This window comes from Bufo bufo, chromosome 1 (genome assembly GCF_905171765.1).
Source record: "Bufo bufo chromosome 1, aBufBuf1.1, whole genome shotgun sequence".
In the NCBI taxonomy this organism is placed as follows: Eukaryota; Metazoa; Chordata; class Amphibia; order Anura; family Bufonidae; genus Bufo; species Bufo bufo.
The window spans coordinates 160,205,501-160,224,440 of NC_053389.1; the positions used below are offsets into that span (position 1 = coordinate 160,205,501).

General features: G+C 42.3%; 2 protein-coding genes across 7 annotated transcripts in view; one reads left to right on the forward strand and one right to left on the reverse strand.

Moving 5' to 3' along the window:
- Nucleotides 1–9,585, forward strand: part of FEZ1 (fasciculation and elongation protein zeta 1) — a 70,351-nt gene extending 60,766 nt beyond the window's left edge. For all 3 annotated transcript variants that reach the window (XM_040431108.1, XM_040431109.1, XM_040431110.1), the window contains 3 exons: nt 124–199; nt 4,546–4,611; nt 8,724–9,585. In XM_040431108.1, coding sequence (XP_040287042.1) covers nt 124–199; nt 4,546–4,611; nt 8,724–8,740 — 159 coding nt within the window. In that variant the 3' untranslated portion in view covers nt 8,741–9,585. The remainder of the gene's footprint in view (nt 1–123; nt 200–4,545; nt 4,612–8,723) is intronic.
- Nucleotides 9,586–12,442: 2,857 nt separating this feature from the next.
- Nucleotides 12,443–18,940, reverse strand: part of PKNOX2 (PBX/knotted 1 homeobox 2) — a 394,029-nt gene continuing 387,531 nt past the window's right edge. For all 4 annotated transcript variants that reach the window (XM_040431114.1, XM_040431111.1, XM_040431113.1 and 1 more), the window contains 2 exons: nt 16,012–16,190; nt 12,443–13,382 (listed from right to left, as the gene is read on the reverse strand). In XM_040431114.1, the coding sequence (XP_040287048.1) occupies nt 13,168–13,382; nt 16,012–16,190 (394 nt within the window). In that variant the 3' untranslated portion in view covers nt 12,443–13,167. The remainder of the gene's footprint in view (nt 13,383–16,011; nt 16,191–18,940) is intronic.

Consider the following 18,940-nt stretch of genomic DNA (forward strand, 5'->3'; position numbering starts at 1 on the left):
AGCCTGGAAGTCACATAAAAAGTATTTAATTGTAAATTACAAACTGTAATGTTTTATGTATATTACCTATAAGGAGATGTCATTGATCTGTGTGATGGTTTGTCTTCTGATCATCTCTTGCAGTATCTGAATACAGTCATCCCATATGAGAAGAAAGCCACACCCCCGACTGTTGAGGACCTGCAGATGCTGACAAATAGTAAGGCTGCCCCTTAGTGGCCACTTATCTTTGTAAAAAATAATGTAAAAAGTGCATTCAGGGAAAGAGAAGCAGGTCAGCGCTGTTGTGTTTTGCTAGATGTTTGTCATTTTTTTTCACAGTAGAAAATAGTGATTGAAAAAGAATCTTAAAGGGGTATTCCCATCACGATGATCACTGTTAAATCTGTTAATGATTTGACAGTGATCATTTTTCTAAATAATTTTTTTTTTATACAACACTTTATTGATAATCCAACAATATCCATTATATCTAACATATCATTATTATCATATATCAACATATTTTCCTTTAAACCCCCGAAACCCCCCTCCCCCCCCCCTGCGATGCGTTTTCCTTCAGCCCCACCCCTCCGTTCTAAGACCGAGGTGTGGGGTTGACGGGGGAAGAGCGGAGGAAGCTTCTATAAGATCCAGTCTCCCCAGATTCCAATCCATTTTTTCTCAGTATTTCTCTGTTTATACAAAGTGTATTGGTATCTCTTAGTAGTACTCACCAGATTTAACCATGTATTCACAGTGGGACTGTTTCGCGAAAACCAGGAACGTGCTATCAAAAGTCTTGCCAAAAACATTATCTTAAATAAAAGATTTTTTCTGTATTGCTGACAGCTCACCTTGGCCAGGTCACCCAATACCCAACATTCCGGGGAAAAAGGGATCCGCACCTTCAGTTTTCCCTCAGTATATTTATGGACAGCCCCCCAATAGGGTTTTAACTCTGCACAAGACCAGAACATATGCAAATAGTCCGCTTCAGGAGCATCGCACTTAGGGCAGTTGGAGTCGTTCCTAATCCCACATCTATTAAGCCAGAGAGGTGTAACATAAAGTCTATGTAAAATATTAAACTGCACCACCACGTGATTAAAATTATGTGAAACCGATTTTAAATTCAGAGTTGCCTTCTGCTGGTCATCCAAATGAATCATTGGGCACTCATTTTGCCAAGTCCTCTGGCCAGCAGAAGAAACCCCTCCAAATCGAGTTAAAAGTAAATTTTTATAAAAGTGAGAAATCTTCAATTTGTGTTCCGAGTTCCCTATCCACTCATTAAATTGTGCTGAAGTGTGTATATGAAACCAGTTTTTTTCCTTTATACTCAAAAGTGCCGCTCTTAACTGTAAATACCGAAACCATAATAATTTCTGTGATTTTTTCTCTGTGATAATTCTACAAATGAAATAATATCTCCATTACTTACTACCTGTGTCAAAAAAAAATAATTCATTTTTTGCCAAAATTGTTCCTTAGCTAATTCATCTAAAGTCCGAAAGTGCTGGTTATGCCATAGGGGAGTGCATCCTAATGAACCTTTCACTCCACACCATTGTCTAATAGAATACCAAGACTTCCTAAAAAGATTCCTAGCTGATCTAAATTCCCTATCGGAGTTGATCAATTGATCAGACTCCAGTAGAGTAAAAAAATTATCATATGATCATCTAAATACATTTTATTACCCAATTCACACCCTTTTTGAGAAAATAAGTCCCCACTGACCTGATTGTTGTCTTTCGTCTCCCCTGGTTATGGCCACCTCTCCTGTCGAATCCCGCCGGGCCGCGCCTGCGCAGAAGAATGAAGATTCTCTCCCGGCCGGGCAATGTCCTGAACGCGCATGCTGCCGCGCGCGCCGGCTCTGTACTATACAGGCCAGGAATAAGTCACCATGGCGCATGCGCGGCGGCGTGCACGTTCAGGACATTGCGCAGCCTGGCCGGGAGAAAAACCTCAGTCTTCTGCCCAAGCGCAGCCTGGCCGGGGGAAGACATCATTCAAGCACCGCCGAATCCAGAAAGTGAACGTCTCGCTGGACGAAGGTAAGTATGAAAACTGAAGATGGGAATATCCCTTTAACATTGAAAGTAACTAATATATAGGGTACAAACAGCAGTCATGCACACATGGCAATGTACAGTCGTGGCCAAAAGTTTTGAGAATGACACAAATATTAGTTTTCACAAAGTTTGCTGCTAAACTGCTTTTAGATCTTTGTTTCAGTTGTTTCTGTGATGTAGTGAAATATAATTACACGCACTTCATACGTTTCAAAGGCTTTTATCGACAATTACATGACATTTATGCAAAGAGTGAGTATTTGCAGTGTTGGCCAATCAACTTCTGGGCCAATTCCTGACTGATAGCAACCCATTCTTTCATAATCACTTCTTGTAATTTGTCAGAATTAGTGGGTTTTTGTTTGTCCACCCGCCTCATGAGGATTGACCACAAGTTCTCAATGGGATTAAGATCTGGGGAGTTTCCAGGCCATGGACCCAAAATGTCAACGTTTTGGTCCCCGAGCCACTTAGTTATCACTTTTGCCTTATGACACGGTGCTCCATTGTGCTGGAAAATGCATTGTTCTTAACCAAACTCTTGTTGGATTGTTGGAAGAAGTTGCTGTTGGAGGGTGTTTTGGTACCATTCTTTATTCATGGCTGTGTTTTTGGGCAAAATTGTGAGTGAGCCCACTCCCTTGGATGAGAAGTAACCCCACACATGAATGGTCTCAGGATGCTTTACTGTTGGCATGACACAGGACTGATGGTAGCGCTCACCTTTTCTTCTCCAGACAAGCCTTTTTCCAGATGCCCCAAACAATCGGAAAGAGGCTTCATCGGAGAATATGACTTTGCCCCAGTCCTCAGCAGTCCATTCACCATACTTTCTGCAGAAGATCAATCTGTCCCTGATGTTTTTTTTGGAGAGAAGTGGCTTCTTTGCTGCCCTTCTTGACACCAGGCCATCTTCCAAAAGTCTTCGCCTCACTGTGCGTGCAGATGCGCTCACACCTGCCTGCTGCCATTCCTGAGCAAGCTCTGCACTGGTGGCACTCCGATCCCGCAGCTGAATCCTCTTTAGGAGACGATCCTGGCGCTTGCTGGGCTTTCTTGGACGCCCTGAAGCCTTTTTAACAAGAATTGAACCTCTTTCCTTGAAGTTCTTGATGATCCTATAAATTGTTGATTGAGGTGCAATGTTAGTAGCCACAATATCCTTGCCTGTGAAGCCATTTTTATGCAACGCAATGATGGCTGCACGCGTTTCTTTGCAGGTCACCATGGTTAACAATGGAAGAACAATGATTTCAAGCATCACCCTCTTTTTAACATGTCAAGTCTGCCATTTTAACCCAATCAGCCTGACATAATGATCTCCAGCCTTGTGCTCGTCAACATTCTCACCTGAGTTAACAAGACGATTACTGAAATGATCTCAGCAGGTCCTTTAATGACAGCAATGAAATGCAGTGGAAAGTTTTTTTTGGGATTAAGTTAATTTTCATGGCAAAGAAGGACTATGCAATTCATCTGATCACTCTTCATAACATTCTGGAGTATATGCAAATTGCTATTATAAAAACTTAAGCAGCAACTTTTCCAATTTCCAATATTTATGTAATTCTCAAAACTTTTGGCCACGACTGTATATATGTAATACAGACACAAAAGTAAAAAGAAGTGGATTTAATAATGTGCATGAGAATTTTATATTCATTGGTGCACATGTGTGTCAGATGATGCTTGTGCTCGGATCCAGACCACTATGAAATATCAAAGGTTTTTTGAAAGTTCAGGTGCACTTTAAGTGTGCTTATGCCTATCTATTATACTTAAAGAGGTTGTCTCAGTGTTTCATACTGATGACCTATCGTCAGGACAGCTCATCAGCATCTGATCGGCTTCTTCCTAGGCCAGGGACGTCATGTTCATCGCTCACATGGCTTAGTCGCAGCTTAGTCCCATTCAAGTGAATGGGGCTGAGCTACAATACCAAGCACAGCTGGAGAGCAACAGCCTCTTTAAACAGTTGATTGGTGGGATACTGCATGTCGAGCCCCCCACCGATCACATACTGATCTGGCCTGAGGATAGGTCATCACTATTAAACACTTGGACAACCACTTTAATATTTGTATAGTTTTATGAAGCCTGTTTTTTTCTTTTTTTGCACATTAGCGTTATAAATTCCGTTATTGTTTTCCTTTATAACGGAATTTATAAGATGGAATTCAGGACGGAAAACAAAGTCCTGTCAATTCTGTTTTGAATTCTGTCTTACGAATTCCGTTATTTTCCGTCATAACAGAAAGCAATAACGGTATTCGTAACGCCGATGTGAACCCGCCCTTATTCTTTTGTGCTTGTTAGCATACCCTTTAGCATGATATAAACAGAACTTCATTGGTGGTTCGAGCCTGCTCCTTATTAACTTGCTATATATGTAATACGGTAGTATTGTAAAACAGTTGCTGCAGACGATTACTAAATTTTTTTTTTTCCTGTACTTGGGCTGATATTGTGCTTTCCGTTCCTGCAGTATTGTTTGCTATGAAAGAAGACAGTGAGAAGGTCCCTATGCTATTAACGGACTACATTTTAAAAGGTAAAATTCTCCAATATGCCCTGTAAGTGTGTATAGCATTGTCTATAGTAAGAAAATATTTAGGGTCTTAGTTTGAAGATAGGCTACATTGAGCAGCTCTCTAAAGAGCCGGTGGTGTCCATGGTCAAATGCTTTGTGACTCATCATGGAGAGCGTCCCATTAGAAGTTAGCTGAAAGTAGACAACACCATCAAACGCTTCCTCTATAGTTGTTCCCTGTATAGGGGAACACCACCCAGTAAAAAGAAATATCCGCGCTCCATCTCAGGTATTAAAGGGTTTCTGTCACTAGAATTTTCACTATTAAACTGGCTGACATTAGCTATGTGCTAATGTCAGCTGCACCTAACTATGCTATTTTTGTGATTATTCATGTCCCCGTTACTGCAGAATTCTTACTTTTATAGTATGCAAATTAGCCTCTAGGAGCAGAGGGGGCGTTGTTCCTGCTCCTAGAGGCTCCGTTCTCCCACCTCATTACACGCCCTCCAAGTCTTGATTGACAGGGCCAGGCAGCGTTCGCATCCTCTTGCCGCCCCTGTGCGCTGTGGAAATCTTGCGCCGTTCAGTTCGGCGCAGGTGTGGTGAGGAAGCTGGCAGCCGGCGAGCATCTTTCCCTCACCGTGCCTGCGCTGAATACTGAACTGCGCGAGATTTCCCCAGTGCACAGGGGCGGCAGACCATTAATATTAGAAAGCTGGGGCCTGACTCTCAACACCCGTGCCATTATGCTGTTTGAAGGGGCTGCAGCATTTTCAGGACCACTACTTCCTTATAATTTTTTCCACTGATCCATACTGCACAACGCTGTACCTTTCTTAGTGGCTGTGCTTGATATTGCAGTTTTGTCCCATTAATTGATTTCCAGTTCAAACAGCTGACTGGCAAGGACTGACAATAATGGGATCCCTCCTAATCTAATATTGATATCCTATCCTAAGGCCTTCAATGTTAAAAGCCAGGTTAACTCCTTTAAAGAGGTATTCCACCTTTTAGATTATTTTGATGACTTATACTCTGGATAATCGGTCATGGATGTGAGATTGATAGGGAAGCAGAAGGCTTTGTCTACTGTGATGTGGCTGTTCTGGGATACTACAGTTCAGATCCCACTCACTGCGCAGTGGACACAGCTTACGGCTTCCAGCTACTCTGTCCAATGTTTCCATTAGCTGCTGCAAATAGCTGATTGGTGGGTTTGCAGGTGTCCGACACCCACTGATCTGAAACTGATCACTTATCCGGAGCATAAGGTTCTTTTAAATGGACCAAAGTGTCAGGCAATTATTGGGAATGAACTGGACATTTCTGATAATTGCCTAAGATTACCATTTTAAATAGTTTTTCAATATGCAGATATGAATACAGTAGTAATTAATTAATGTCTTGCGTGACTTCGGTTGAAATTAACTTTGGCTCCACTGATATATTTTAATGCTGTACAAAAACAGCATTAAAATCAAAGTATTTGAACGAATCAACTTCGGATCTATGATCCGAAGGTCGATTCGCTCAAGCCTAGTCCACAACTAGTAAAGGTCCACTTATACCTGGATGTGCCATCAAGTGAAGGTTCAAGCTGAACACAAACAAACAATAAAATGAGTTCTAAGGGATTCCTAATATGAGGCTCCTAGTATTACTGTAATGTGCGGTTGGGCAGTGATGCAGTTAGTATAGCATGTGTCAGCCGAGTCCAGTGACTGGCTCCAGCAGTCATGTGCCGACGGCTTGTAAACAAAGACTGCCAGGGACCCGCCAGAGCATCTGCACTGGATCAGCGGGGAATTGAGTAGTTTATTACATTTGCAGCTCTTTTTTTTCCACACTGAGATATGAAATTAGTAACCTCATGTGCCTTAATTTTATTAAACCCACATTTTTTGTAATATTACTTGTGCTCGGCAGAGACAAAAATAGGCACAGACAAAATGGGAAAGCACCATTAGCACTGTGGTAGGTGGTCCTTGCCTGCTACAGTGACTCATTCCCACTGGGCCAGTGCCCCGCTCTGTCTCTTTCTCTCCCTTTTCTTCATCTCGGCTCCCTCATGCACCCAATTCTAATATGAACCCCACATCTCTACTAAAACAAGGTGCCAGATCCACACATTTCTAAGATTAGCATAGCTCCTTTCTGCCAGTAGCTTTTTGGCTGCACTGTGAGCAGGGCTGTTGCCTCCACTTGTAGAGCGTTCTAGGGGAGTGAGGCGTGCAGCTCTTGCATATACTACACATTGGTGAGCGTTACTGTCAGGCTGCTCAGCCATGATGGCATATGGTAGGCAGGATCGTATCATTAACATCTATTGTAGAGCAGTGTAGTGAAAAGTGTCTACCTGCCACCTCATCCCACTAGGTGGCACTGCAAGTGGAGTCAAACAGTCCTGCTCATATTTTAGGACCGGTTTCTTGAGGCCATTTTAAATCATTCCAGTAGAATCGCTTTAAAGAGCACTGAGATCCCCTGTTGGTCAGGTTAGCAGGGATCTGGACAGCTCACATTCGGCAGCTGGCTACCCCTGCTATATATTGTACTCTTGCTAAGCACCTTTGTGTATTGGTACTTACATGTGTGTATGTAGCGCTGTCGTCCTCTCTTCTTCTAGTAACAGGTCCTCTTGAAATTAAACCACTGGGTGACAATACCTGTCTCGGGACATTGCTTTCCATTCTGTTCATGATGCCATTAAAATATATTTATCTATGTGACCCTCAAATTCATACACTTAAAGGGGTTATCCCAGTTAACTTAACCTTATCTTTATGGCTTTATTTCTCTTATACCTTAGTTTTCCTAAATCACTTGCTGTACCTATCTTGTGCCGTTTCTCTACTACACTAAACAGTCATGTGACCGCCCACGTCATCAGCTGTGACGTTCCGTTGACATGGAGCTCTCTGCTTGTCGGAGTGACTAAGCCATGTCAACGGAACGTCATCAGCCTCGGCCACGCCCCCACCTCTCTGCATTACAGTCCGTGCGGCTGTGAGTTGATCGCACATGCGCGATCCTCACTTGTGCCGCGGCTACCTCCAACTTTCTAACTGCGGCTAATAGCTGATCGCGCATGCGCGATCCTCACTTGTGCCGCGGCTCCCTCCAAGTTCCTCCCTGCGGCTAATAGCTGATCGCATATGCGCGATCCTCACCACTGCCGCAGCTCTTCATTCGGCACTTGTATGGCTGGCTGCTCCGTTCCAGTGAAGACCGCCCACTTGAAGAAAAAAGTAAATAATGTATAATAAGGTTATATCAGCTACAACAGAAATAGGTGTTTATTCAAAAGTTTATTAGCTAATATATAAATCCTATATCTCTATCAAGATATAGGTATATGAATCTAATATAGCTTATGGCATTGTTTCCCAACCGTTGTGCCTACAGCTTTTCAAAACTACAACTCCTAGCATGCCTGTCCAGGCATGCTGGGAGTTGTAGTTTTGCAACAGCTGGAGGAACACTGGTTGTGAAACACTGGCTTATGATACTTTTATATTATCGGCAGGCTGTTACAGCAGTTGAATAGCCTGTCACCTTGCCGGACTGGCCCTGCCGCTAGTACATATGTCCCACCGTGCTGCCACTCCATCCCCATTTATTATATTGGGGGGGTCGGGGTGGAGGGTTTTCTTTTGAAATCAACCCCTCCTACAAATATTCATGAGGGAGAGATGAGTCATTGTTGTTACTGCTGCATGTAAACACAGCAATAACAGAACCTGGAAAAGGTGTAAGGATCGTTCTTTTTTCAAAAAATCAAGTTTGACTAATGTATATGTATATCCTGATTAATTTTGTTAGGTTTTATTTTTTTTCCCATAACTCGGATAACCCCTTTAACTATGGATGGCCCAGGAAACTGGGTCAAATGCCTCAAATATACAAAAGTGAAGTGTAATTATATAATAAATCCAGCCCTGCCACACATTTATACCTGTTCTGACCATTGATGGCTAAGCATGTGCATCACATAAGCCGCTCCCCATCACATCCCACCCTAGGACAAATATGCTTGAGCCGTCTAATAGGTGACCACTTGTAATTCTGGCACAGAGAATTGTCTGATGATTGCATTTGTACGAAATTATCTTTGTTTTTTCTCTCTTCAGTGCTCTGCCCAACCTAACATGCGCCATCAAGATGGCGGATCAGGGAGAACATTTGTGTCACATCAGGACTGCATGACATAACATTTAAATTTGCATTGAATTAATCAGAATTACAGCCCGGTATTGATTATTACCTATTGCTTTCTCATCAATTTAACCACAGTGTTCTCAGAGAAACATGGATATATTGTGTTACCCATGAACTTTTTGGTTAGTTTTCTACCAAGATTTCTGCCCCCTGCTGGCAATCAGTAGCAGTCAGATGCCTTGTGGTAGAACTCTACCTACTTCATGATCAAGATAAAGTGGAATTTTGGGCAATCGTTTTGCTATGTACAGATGTGTAATTCTATGTACTAGTAAAGGTGATGAATTACTACCAGTACCTTACTCTGTGAGGTGGAGGAATGATGGCAGCATGGTGCAGCAGATAATGGATCCACATTGGATCCCTTGTGATATAACTCATCTGTAGTATTGTAAGTGGCCACTCGCTGCCAAGACCTTCAGGGCATTTACCTGTAACAGTGTTTTTGGGTGTCTGCTCCTTGTACCTACTACTTATTTTGGCCACATCAGCAGTTTTTTTCCTCTCATTATACTATGGAGATATTCACTTGTTTATGTAACATGTTGAGGGATTCTGGGTCGTGTGTAGCAGTTGATTTCTTTGCCAACAAATAGCTTTAATGGTGGGTCCCTGTACCCGATGAGTGTCCCCGGAAGTACTACCCTTCTCTGATTTATCATCTCCAGACAGGAGGGGGCGATATCTGACACGTGGAGGTCTCTGTACATTGTAGTGTGTTAGAAAGTGTCTTGCCATGTATTAGATGATATGAAATAAACCTCATGTAGTGAATGTTCGCTGTGTTTTCTGTCATTACTGGGAGATATGGATGGGAACCTACATATACAATTATTTTCCGAATACCTATGATTGACTCTGGGTTTCTTAATCTCTGATCTCTAAATAAAAAGCCTGCTCTCAAAAGGGAGTCAAGGGTCCTCTATTCCAGAGTAAAAAACATAACATATTGGGGATCCTTTAGCATTGGATTTGAGAAATGCTGTGCAATCTGCTGGTGTGTAAGCTACCCGCAATACACATAGAGGTTATTCCTTCTAGAACTTTCATCTTCTTCTAACCTTGGCCTGGATGTCTGCACGTGTGTGGACTCCAGGCTACTATTTTCCATAGGGGTGAGAGGTTGTTTTAGGTAGTTTTCCTAATTGCCCTAGTAGAAAGCTCTCTTTCAGTGTGTCCTACAAGACTTTTTCTTTTTGCTTTTCAGCGGAGGTATCTAACCTGTGGCTCCCCAGCTGTTAGGAAATCACAGCTACCAGCAGCCACTGGCTTTTGTAGTTTCCCATCAGCTGGATCACTGCTTTTCAGCGTGGATTAAAGGTAGCCATACACCATGCTATCAGCCAAACCCAAGTTCTGCCCACAGCTGTTCCTCCCGATGGGTTTGGCCAAATGTGCATGAGTTCTCAGTAGGTTATAAGCCGCAGCCAGACACCTCTGGCAGTGGCTTATCTCCTTTGAAAACAAAGGATCAGTCATATTGAAATCCATAATACCCAACCCTTCTTTCCCTCCATGGTTGGGGGAGCGTTAGGGCAACTCCATACAAATTAACATGAAAACACAATGCAACAGCACTCTGCAAACACAGAATATATAAACTAATTGTATATTAACTATATAAAATGAATATGACGTACTTTTGATCAAAATCATTTGTGCCCATCCACCGTTGCAAGGTGACTTCTTTTGGATAGGCACTCTACTATATGATACCTCTCCTTGTTCCAAATGGCTACAAATGAATTCGGGTAGAGCAGGCTTCACATATATATATATAGTCAGGTCCATAAATATTGGGACATCAGCACAATTCTAATTTTTTTTGCTTTATACACCACCACAATTGATTTGAAATGAAACGAGCAAGATGTGCTTTAACTGCAGACTGTCAGCTTTAATTTGAGGGTATTGACATCCAAATTTTAATACTTGGTTGCAAATCCTTTGCAGTCAATTACAGCCTGAAGTCTGGGACGCATAGACATCACCAGACGCTGGGTTTCATCCGCATGCGCCGTCGGACTCAAGCGCGATCCTGTAACTGAATCGCGCATGCGCCGTCCCCGATGCCTGCCTGTCTTCTCTTCCTCACGCGCGATTCAGTTACAGGATCGCCCTTGAGTCTGACGGAGCATGCGCCGCCTGTACAAGCGCGGTCCCGGCGACTGAGCCGGGTGTCAGTTACACTACCTAGAGGAGGGTTTAGGGCAGGGGAGTTACAGCCCGGAGTGAGGGAAGGGCTACCCCCTTGACTTCTAGCGTGACTTCAGGAGCTGAAGACAAGGACTTTATAAGTTGTTTTTTTCATGAATATACATCCCAGGAAAGCGTCACAAGAATGCATTGAAACAGAATGAGGATAATCTATAAGGTACTGGTAATAGTTTATTAAGTGAAATCCTGGTGAAAGGTTCGCTTTAAGAATGTTCCAAACAGTTGTTTTGGCCACGCCTAATGTTTTTGGTATCTCTCTGATGTTTTTTTATTTATTTTTTATTTAGCCTAATGATGGCTTGCTTCACTGATAGTGACAGCCCTTTGGATCTCATCTTGAGAGTTGACAGCAACAGATTCCAAATGCAAATAGCACACTTGAAATGAACTCTGGACCTTTTATCTGCTCATTGTAATTGGGATAATGAGGGAATAACACACACCTGGCCATGGAACAGCTGAGAAGCCAATTGTCCCATTACTTTTGGTTCCTTAACAAGTGGGAGGCACATATGCAAACTGTTGTAATTCCTACACCGTTCACCTGATTTGGATGTAAATACCCTCAAATTAAAGCTGACAGTCTGTACTTAAAGCACATCTTGTTCGTTTCATTTCAAATCCATTGTGGTGGTGTATAGAGCCAGAAATGTTAGAATTGTGTCGATGTCCCAATATTTATGGACCTGGCTGTATTCAACCTACTCTATAGGATACCTCTCCTTGTGCCAGATGGCATCAGATGAATTCAAGGAGAGCAGTTGGCATAAAGAAGGTATCATATAGAGTAGGTTTCCGTCCATAAGAAGTCACCTTGCTGTGGTGGATGGGCACAAATTATTTTGATCTAAATATATTTGCTAAGTACCTCATATTCATTTTATATAGTTAATATAGCATTAGTTTATATGTTATGTGTTTGCTAAGTGCTATTGCATTGTGTTGGATTATTGCATTTTGTATTTTCAGCCGTGGCGACACATACCATGGATGTGCCAACTAACTCTGTCTTTTGTTTTTGCCCATACAGATTAGAGGGTCATTGGATTCTGACGACCTTAGTCTAATGTGGTGGGCAATAACTGAATTCATAGTTTTGCTCTCTCATAGAGGTATGGCTGGTTAGTGCTTGATGGAGTTTCTACACCTTAGTATAAACGCACCCAACACTGACCCAGCCTCACACACCCACAACTATCAGCCCTAATGGATGTTACCACTCGCTCAGCTAAACTGATTTCTTTTTACAACATTTTGTGTAGAATATTGCAGGTATAGTGCAAGCTGCATGGAAGGCCTTCATCTGAGTCTCTCCTCCACCATAGCTGTACCCATGACCAGTCCTGACTGTCCTTCATTCCCGTCTGCTGTACAGAATATGAAGGCATAATGTGAAGCCACAGGCAGCTTTATAATTGTCATACTCTGTTTATATGGAAATTTCATAAAACAGTTTACTTGCCAAAATAGATGAGTCTGATAATAGTCTGTTATCTGAGAGATTGTGGGGGAAGTGCGGTCCCAGAATTTACACACAAATGTTTCATATTTGTCTTGTCCAGGAGATGAGAAGTTTTATCCATGTACATATAGATACACGTGTGGCTGTCCAGCATATCTATAGATACAGATGACTTCCAGGGGGGAGAGAGGGGAAATATTTCATTAGCATTCAGTCTCAATAATACAGAAAAAAAAGCTTGACCTAAAAACGTGTTCAGTTCTTTAAAAAAACAAACAAAACAGGAAACAAATTTGGCCACAACACGTGGCTCTGTAAACATGTGTCCGTCACTTAAATAACAGCCGGGGGCAGGGAGCGGCTGCCACCAGACCGGGGCCCGGAGGGAGAAGACTGTTTACATCCATGTGTCTGAAGAACGGTACAAGAAATTGTATTTTACAGAAGTCTCAGTTTATATGTCCTTAGTGTTTATGGGAGTGGAGAGGTGAAGTCTCATCATGGCTGGTTCTGGTCCACCAAAATGTGCAGAGGGCAGACACTACTCCGAGCAAGTGCAGGCTGTGGGCTTAAGTCATTCAGAGACAGGTAAACCAGTGGCCATTACAAATATTAAGCCCAGGCTGAGGTTGTATCAGTTCTATTGCGGCTGTGTGTGTGTTCAGGTCACCAGTTTACTACTCCAGGGAGTCACTTTGTTCTAAGCCCAGGTCACTGACATTTGTTGTCTGGAGATCTTCACTGTCCTCCTCCAGTTCATCTTCTTCCATCTCCTCTTCTTCGTCCTCTTCTTCTGTTCCATCCAGCGAGTCATCATGTGCATTCATCATGGCCTGCTGCATGGACAGAGGGTCCGAAGATAAAGACTGCAGGCTGTCCATGTTCAAAGAACCTGAAAAACGGCAGAACGGCACAAATTATACACAATGCAACTAAGTAACGTGTCCTTAAAGAAATGTAAAGATACTGCAGATGTCCTCTACTGGTACGTGGAAGCTGGACATAAGGATAAGTAAAACGTAGTGATTTTCCAATATATGGATAGGGTCTTGAAAACAGCATTCTCGTGTAGTGAAAAAACATGCAGAAATGCTGCAGATTTTCCCTTTGGAGTTACCCCCTACAATGTCTCAAGGTGAAATCTGCGGCAAAATTTGCATGTAACAGGTGTAGATTTTGCTATGAATTTTCAGTGAGATCCACTGCACTGAAAAGCTTCCACAAATTACACATTTTAGAACATTTTGCAGATTTTCTGATTAGCAACTTGTCTAGGGAAATAGTCACATACGTCAAACTTGATGCAGTCATTTCTGCAACTGTCCTGTTCTGAATGGCAGAAATTGTTTCACCTACCACAGGTAAATACACCCTTATATGCCACGACTTTCTGTAAATCTGTACATACCCTAAAAGATGGGTGAAGGTCTGCCAGACTCTGATCATAGATCATCTCCACATAGCAAAGCCAAATATTGTTAAAATCTCATTCTATGATGTTCTTTCTCCTATCACATCTCCAAATCTTATTGAGTAAGCTATGAGATATGGAGCTGAAAGTGATGGGAGGTGAAACTATGCATTATGGGGGAATACAGTTATCTAATTTTCACTGTTTCCTATCCAGTGCTGACTTCATCTGGAAATGTTCATTCTTTGACTATAGCCACTGAATAATTAGATGAAGAGTGCTCTGATCCTTCTGTGATGAGTTACATCCAAGAGAAACATATCATCAGCCTCTGGAGGATGTACAGTAGTGTTCAAAAATAGCAGTCCAACATCATTACCTGATAAATCACTTTTTTTGGTAGAAGTGATATTTCTACATAGCAAATAATTTACTTGTAAGTGTTAGGACAGTAATAGAAAAAAACAGACTCAAGAAATTGAATCATTAATTGAAAGGGATGTGCTCAAATAATAGCAGTGAGGAGTTAAACAGGTGAAGTCATTTATTCTGTGGAATAACAGGTGTCAATTTTGGCCCTTATTTAAGGTAGGAGGTTGGCAAATATTGCACATGTTGGTTATAGTGCATTTTCTTCTGAAATACTGGGGGAAATGGGACATTCCAGATATTGTTCTGATGAAGAACATACTTTGACTAAAAAAATGATTGGAGAGTTAAAAACATATAGAGTAGTGCAGCAAATTATAGGCTGCTCAGCTAAAATGATCTCTGATGCCTTGATAAAAAAACCATTGCATACAAAGGTTTTTGCCCTGCCGGCATTTGTGCCAAATCAAGCATGCTGCAGATGTGAACGTACCCTAAGGCCTAGTTCACACGACCGTATGGCTTTTATTGTTTTTTGCGGTCCGTTTTTCACGGATCCGTTGTTCCGTTTTTGAGTTCCGTTGTGTTTCCGTTTCCTTTCCGTTTTTCCGTTCCGTTTTTCCGTATGCCATGTACAGTATACAGTAATTACATAGAAAAAATTGGGCTGGCCATGACATTTTCAATAGATGGTTCAGAAAAAACGAAACGGAAACGGAAGACATACGGATGCATTTCCGTATGTGTTCCGTTTTTTTTGCGGACCCATTGACTTGAATGGAGCCACGACCCGTGATTTACGGCCAAATATAGGACAAGCTCTATCTTTCAACGGAACGGAAAAACGGAAATACGAAAACGGAATGCATACGGAACACATTCCGTTTTTTTTGCGGAACCATTGAAATGAATGGTTCCGTATACGGACCGTATACGGAACACAAAAAAACGGCCCGTTCACTCGCAAAAAAAACGTTCGTGTGAACTAGGCCTAACAGGCATATCACTGAGCTGTTCCTCCTCCTCTTGTTTTGCATTGACCCTGCTATGGCATCTGTTCCACTTCTGGACACATTCACCTGTATTTTGAGTGTTTGCCAAGACTTTACTTTTTCTAGTCCCATTTTGGGAAAATAAGATCTAGGTTTAATGCAGACCAAAACCTTCAGCCATTTGAAGACTGAGGATCTTGTGCCATTTGCCTGCAAATGTGTTGCAAAAAATGTTCCAGTTGTGAGATATTCCCTTTACTTTATTATTTCTTTACCTCTATTTTATTTGTCCCCTAATGTTCGATCTGTATAGTAATGTGCATGCCCACCTACTGAGCCTAATAAGCAGGTCGCACATGCTCTGTTCCATCCTTCAATTGCCACCAGCTGGATCTTCTTATAGAAGCTGACAGCTAAAGAGAGCTAAACAGAACGGAGATGCCTTCTGAGAAGGGATACACCCCTGAGCTGTGATAGGGAGAACTGCAGCAGTAAGGACACACCGCCTGAGCCTGAAGGGAATCTAGCAGAGCACTGGGAGCAATGAACAGGTAGGTCTCCAGATCCATGTGAGGTACAGGGCTGGTTCTAGCTTTGTTGGAAATAGATTGTCATGTACTATATGATGTCTGATTTCATTTTTTTTTACATTAAATGTGGACCTTTAAGCCATTAGGTCCATGAATTAAATATGTCATTTCAGAGATTCTCCTCAGCATTCTGCACCTTTTGACTCCACCACCACTCACCATCAGGGTTGGTCCCAGGTAACATGCCTTGTTGCTGTAAGACTCCGGCTGCAATTGAGTTGGGCCAGAACCGCTGGGTTGGCCGATGCTGTGACTTTATCTTCTTTGCTTTTGGTGCTGGGTCAGGATTACTGGCATCTAACATTGGTTGCAGGATGCGCCGCCTGGCATTTATGAACCTACAATGCAAAGGAGAATAAGTCCATAGCGTCAGGAATTATGTTTATAGTACATGGGAAAAATCAGCATTAGGGCTTATTCTCATGACTGTGCCCAATTTTTCAACCACTAAAAATGGATCTGTGAAAAACTGCACAGGTGGCTTCTGTGTCCACTCTGTTTTTCTCACTTCCAAACATGAATGGGTGAGTCTCATCCACAAAAACAGGCCAGAATAGTGCATGCAGTGAGTTTCATGGATAGGGTACATTAATCTATCAAAAAAATAAAAATGGATGTGTGAATAGCCCCATTGACTTGTATATGTCCGTGTGCTGTCTTTTTTTTTTTTAGAAAGGGTCAGCACAAGGAAACAGTCATTTGAATAAGCCCTTAAAGGGATTCTCCAGGATTCCCTTCTATTTAAAATCCCAACCCTCCCACACTTGCCTCACCCGTGAAGGGAGGAATACTTAAAGAGGTTATCAGCCTTTTTCTTACTATGATCTAATCTTTGGATAGGTCATTAGCATTTGATCGGCGTATACCCAGGACGCTCTGCCTTAGGGTATGGCCACATGGAGCGGTCATGCTGCCAGCAGGTTGCAGCCATGCTGTGGTGAACAACTGTGTGGCTAATTAGCCAGCAGCTGCCTTTCATTTAATAATAAAGACCGCACTGTATAGTCCTTTTTCACTGTTATTGGCTGTGCAGCACCTTTAAACAGGGGCTGGGGCTGGTATGGGGTTTGGCTGGGTAGGTGGGGACACAATATGCATATTATTGCTGTTCTTGCCTGCAATCTCCTGCAGGTTATTTGACAGTAAACACAGAATATTAATCAGCTCTGGCATACCCACTTCTCCAAGCCCAGCGCTCTCCTGCCCTACAGGTGGGAGCCCTTCTGCCATCTGCTTTTCCTCCTTTTCCACATCATCTAATATCGATGAGAATATGTCATCAGGAACATCCAGCTCCTCCTCTCTCTGTATCTCGCTGACTTTTCCAAGACACGATTTCAAAGAAGTAAAGCCAGCAAAAGATGAGGATGGTCACTATTAAGACCTAACCCCCCTAAGGGGTGCAGACTGGATGGTATTTGTTGGCACGCTGCCACCGGAATAATTAAGTCTTCCATGTTATTGCTATTGAATTACATATCTTAGTTTTCGGCTGATGTATGAATAAGTAAATGTAGGAATAAATAAAACTGACGCTGAATAAATCTCCCTGCACTGTCCCTCTCCAATATTCTTCTATGAATCGTTTTCAGCGGCACTGTCCCTAGAGCATGAGCACTTGCCACATCTCTCCCTATGCTCCGCTCACAGGACAATGGAGGAGACCGCGTGGGATGAGGGTTTTATAGGGCTGTGACATCACAGGGAATTGCTATCTACGGATTGGCTGGCTGCACGGCATTATGGGTGATCTTGTCTTCTCTACACTTAGTTTCACTTCGTAACATGTGCAGCCACCATTTTAGGTAACACTGATTTAATTACCACAAAGAGCGAGACAATTCTGAATCGAAGTGTTCCTATACTTCAGACCGAACACTAATTATCAGTAAGAAAAAGGCAGAGAACTACTTTAACTGCTCCCAACTGCTCAGTTCTGGGTCAACCGCTGTCTTTACTGCATTTTAGTCTGCACATGTAAACTTTTTAAATGGGCAGGGTGATATGGGCATCTATAGCCAATAACTGGCTGCAGCAGTGATGTGTCCCTCAAGCTACATGTGACTGCAGTGAGGTGGGGACATGTCACCACTGTGGCAAGTTATTGGTTGCAGCAGCGCATATAACCCTGAGATTTATGTGCAAAGACTGAAGTACAGTGAAGACAACAGTGGACCCAGAAAGCCAGGACCAAGCAGTGAAGAGTAGGCAGAAAGGAATCTTGGACAAACCCTTTAACCCTTACGCGCACCATTACGTACAGTTATGTTGTGGTGCAGTGGGAAGTGTATGGAGTGCGCTCACTTGCTGAGCCAGCCCTATACGCGGCAGATGTCAGCTGTACAATACAGCCGGCATCAGGTCTCGATGACTGGGATCAGCAATGATGCCAATCCTGGTCATTTGACCCCTCAGATGCTACGGTCAATTGTGACCACAGCATGTGAGGAAGCTTTCCCAGAAGGGCTGTGTTATCAGGGCCCCAACAGCTCCCTAGAGCGGATATCGAGGGAGCTGTTCAGTCCCTGTAGTAACCTCAAGCCTCCTAGAAGCTACCAGGCTTATCACAGCGATGTTCCATAGGAACATTGGGAATCTCCCATAGACTGCAATGGTAAATCATTCCAGTCTATGGGAGACGCAAATAGATGTTCAAGTATTCAAGCTTAAAATAGTAAGTGGAAAAAATGTTTAAAAAAAAGTTAAAAAAATATAAAAACAAGAAAAATCAAAAAATTCAAAACACCCCCCCTTCATTATTTTACATATAACAATAAATATAATTGGTATCGCAACATCCCAAAATGCCCAAACTATTTTAAAATACTAAAATATTTTTTTCTGCGCAGTGAACACTGTAATGTAAAAAAAAACTTTTTTTTTTAAAGTTTTTTTTGCTTATATTAAAAGTAAAATAACAAAATATAAACTTTAGTATCTCTGTAATCGTACTGACATGTAGAATAAGGTTGTTGAGTCATTTAGCACACAGTGAATGTCGCAAAAACAAAATCCAAAAATCTTTGGCAGAATTGCCTTTTTCACCCCACAAGAATTTTTTTCCCCTTTTCCAAAACAAGGTATGGTA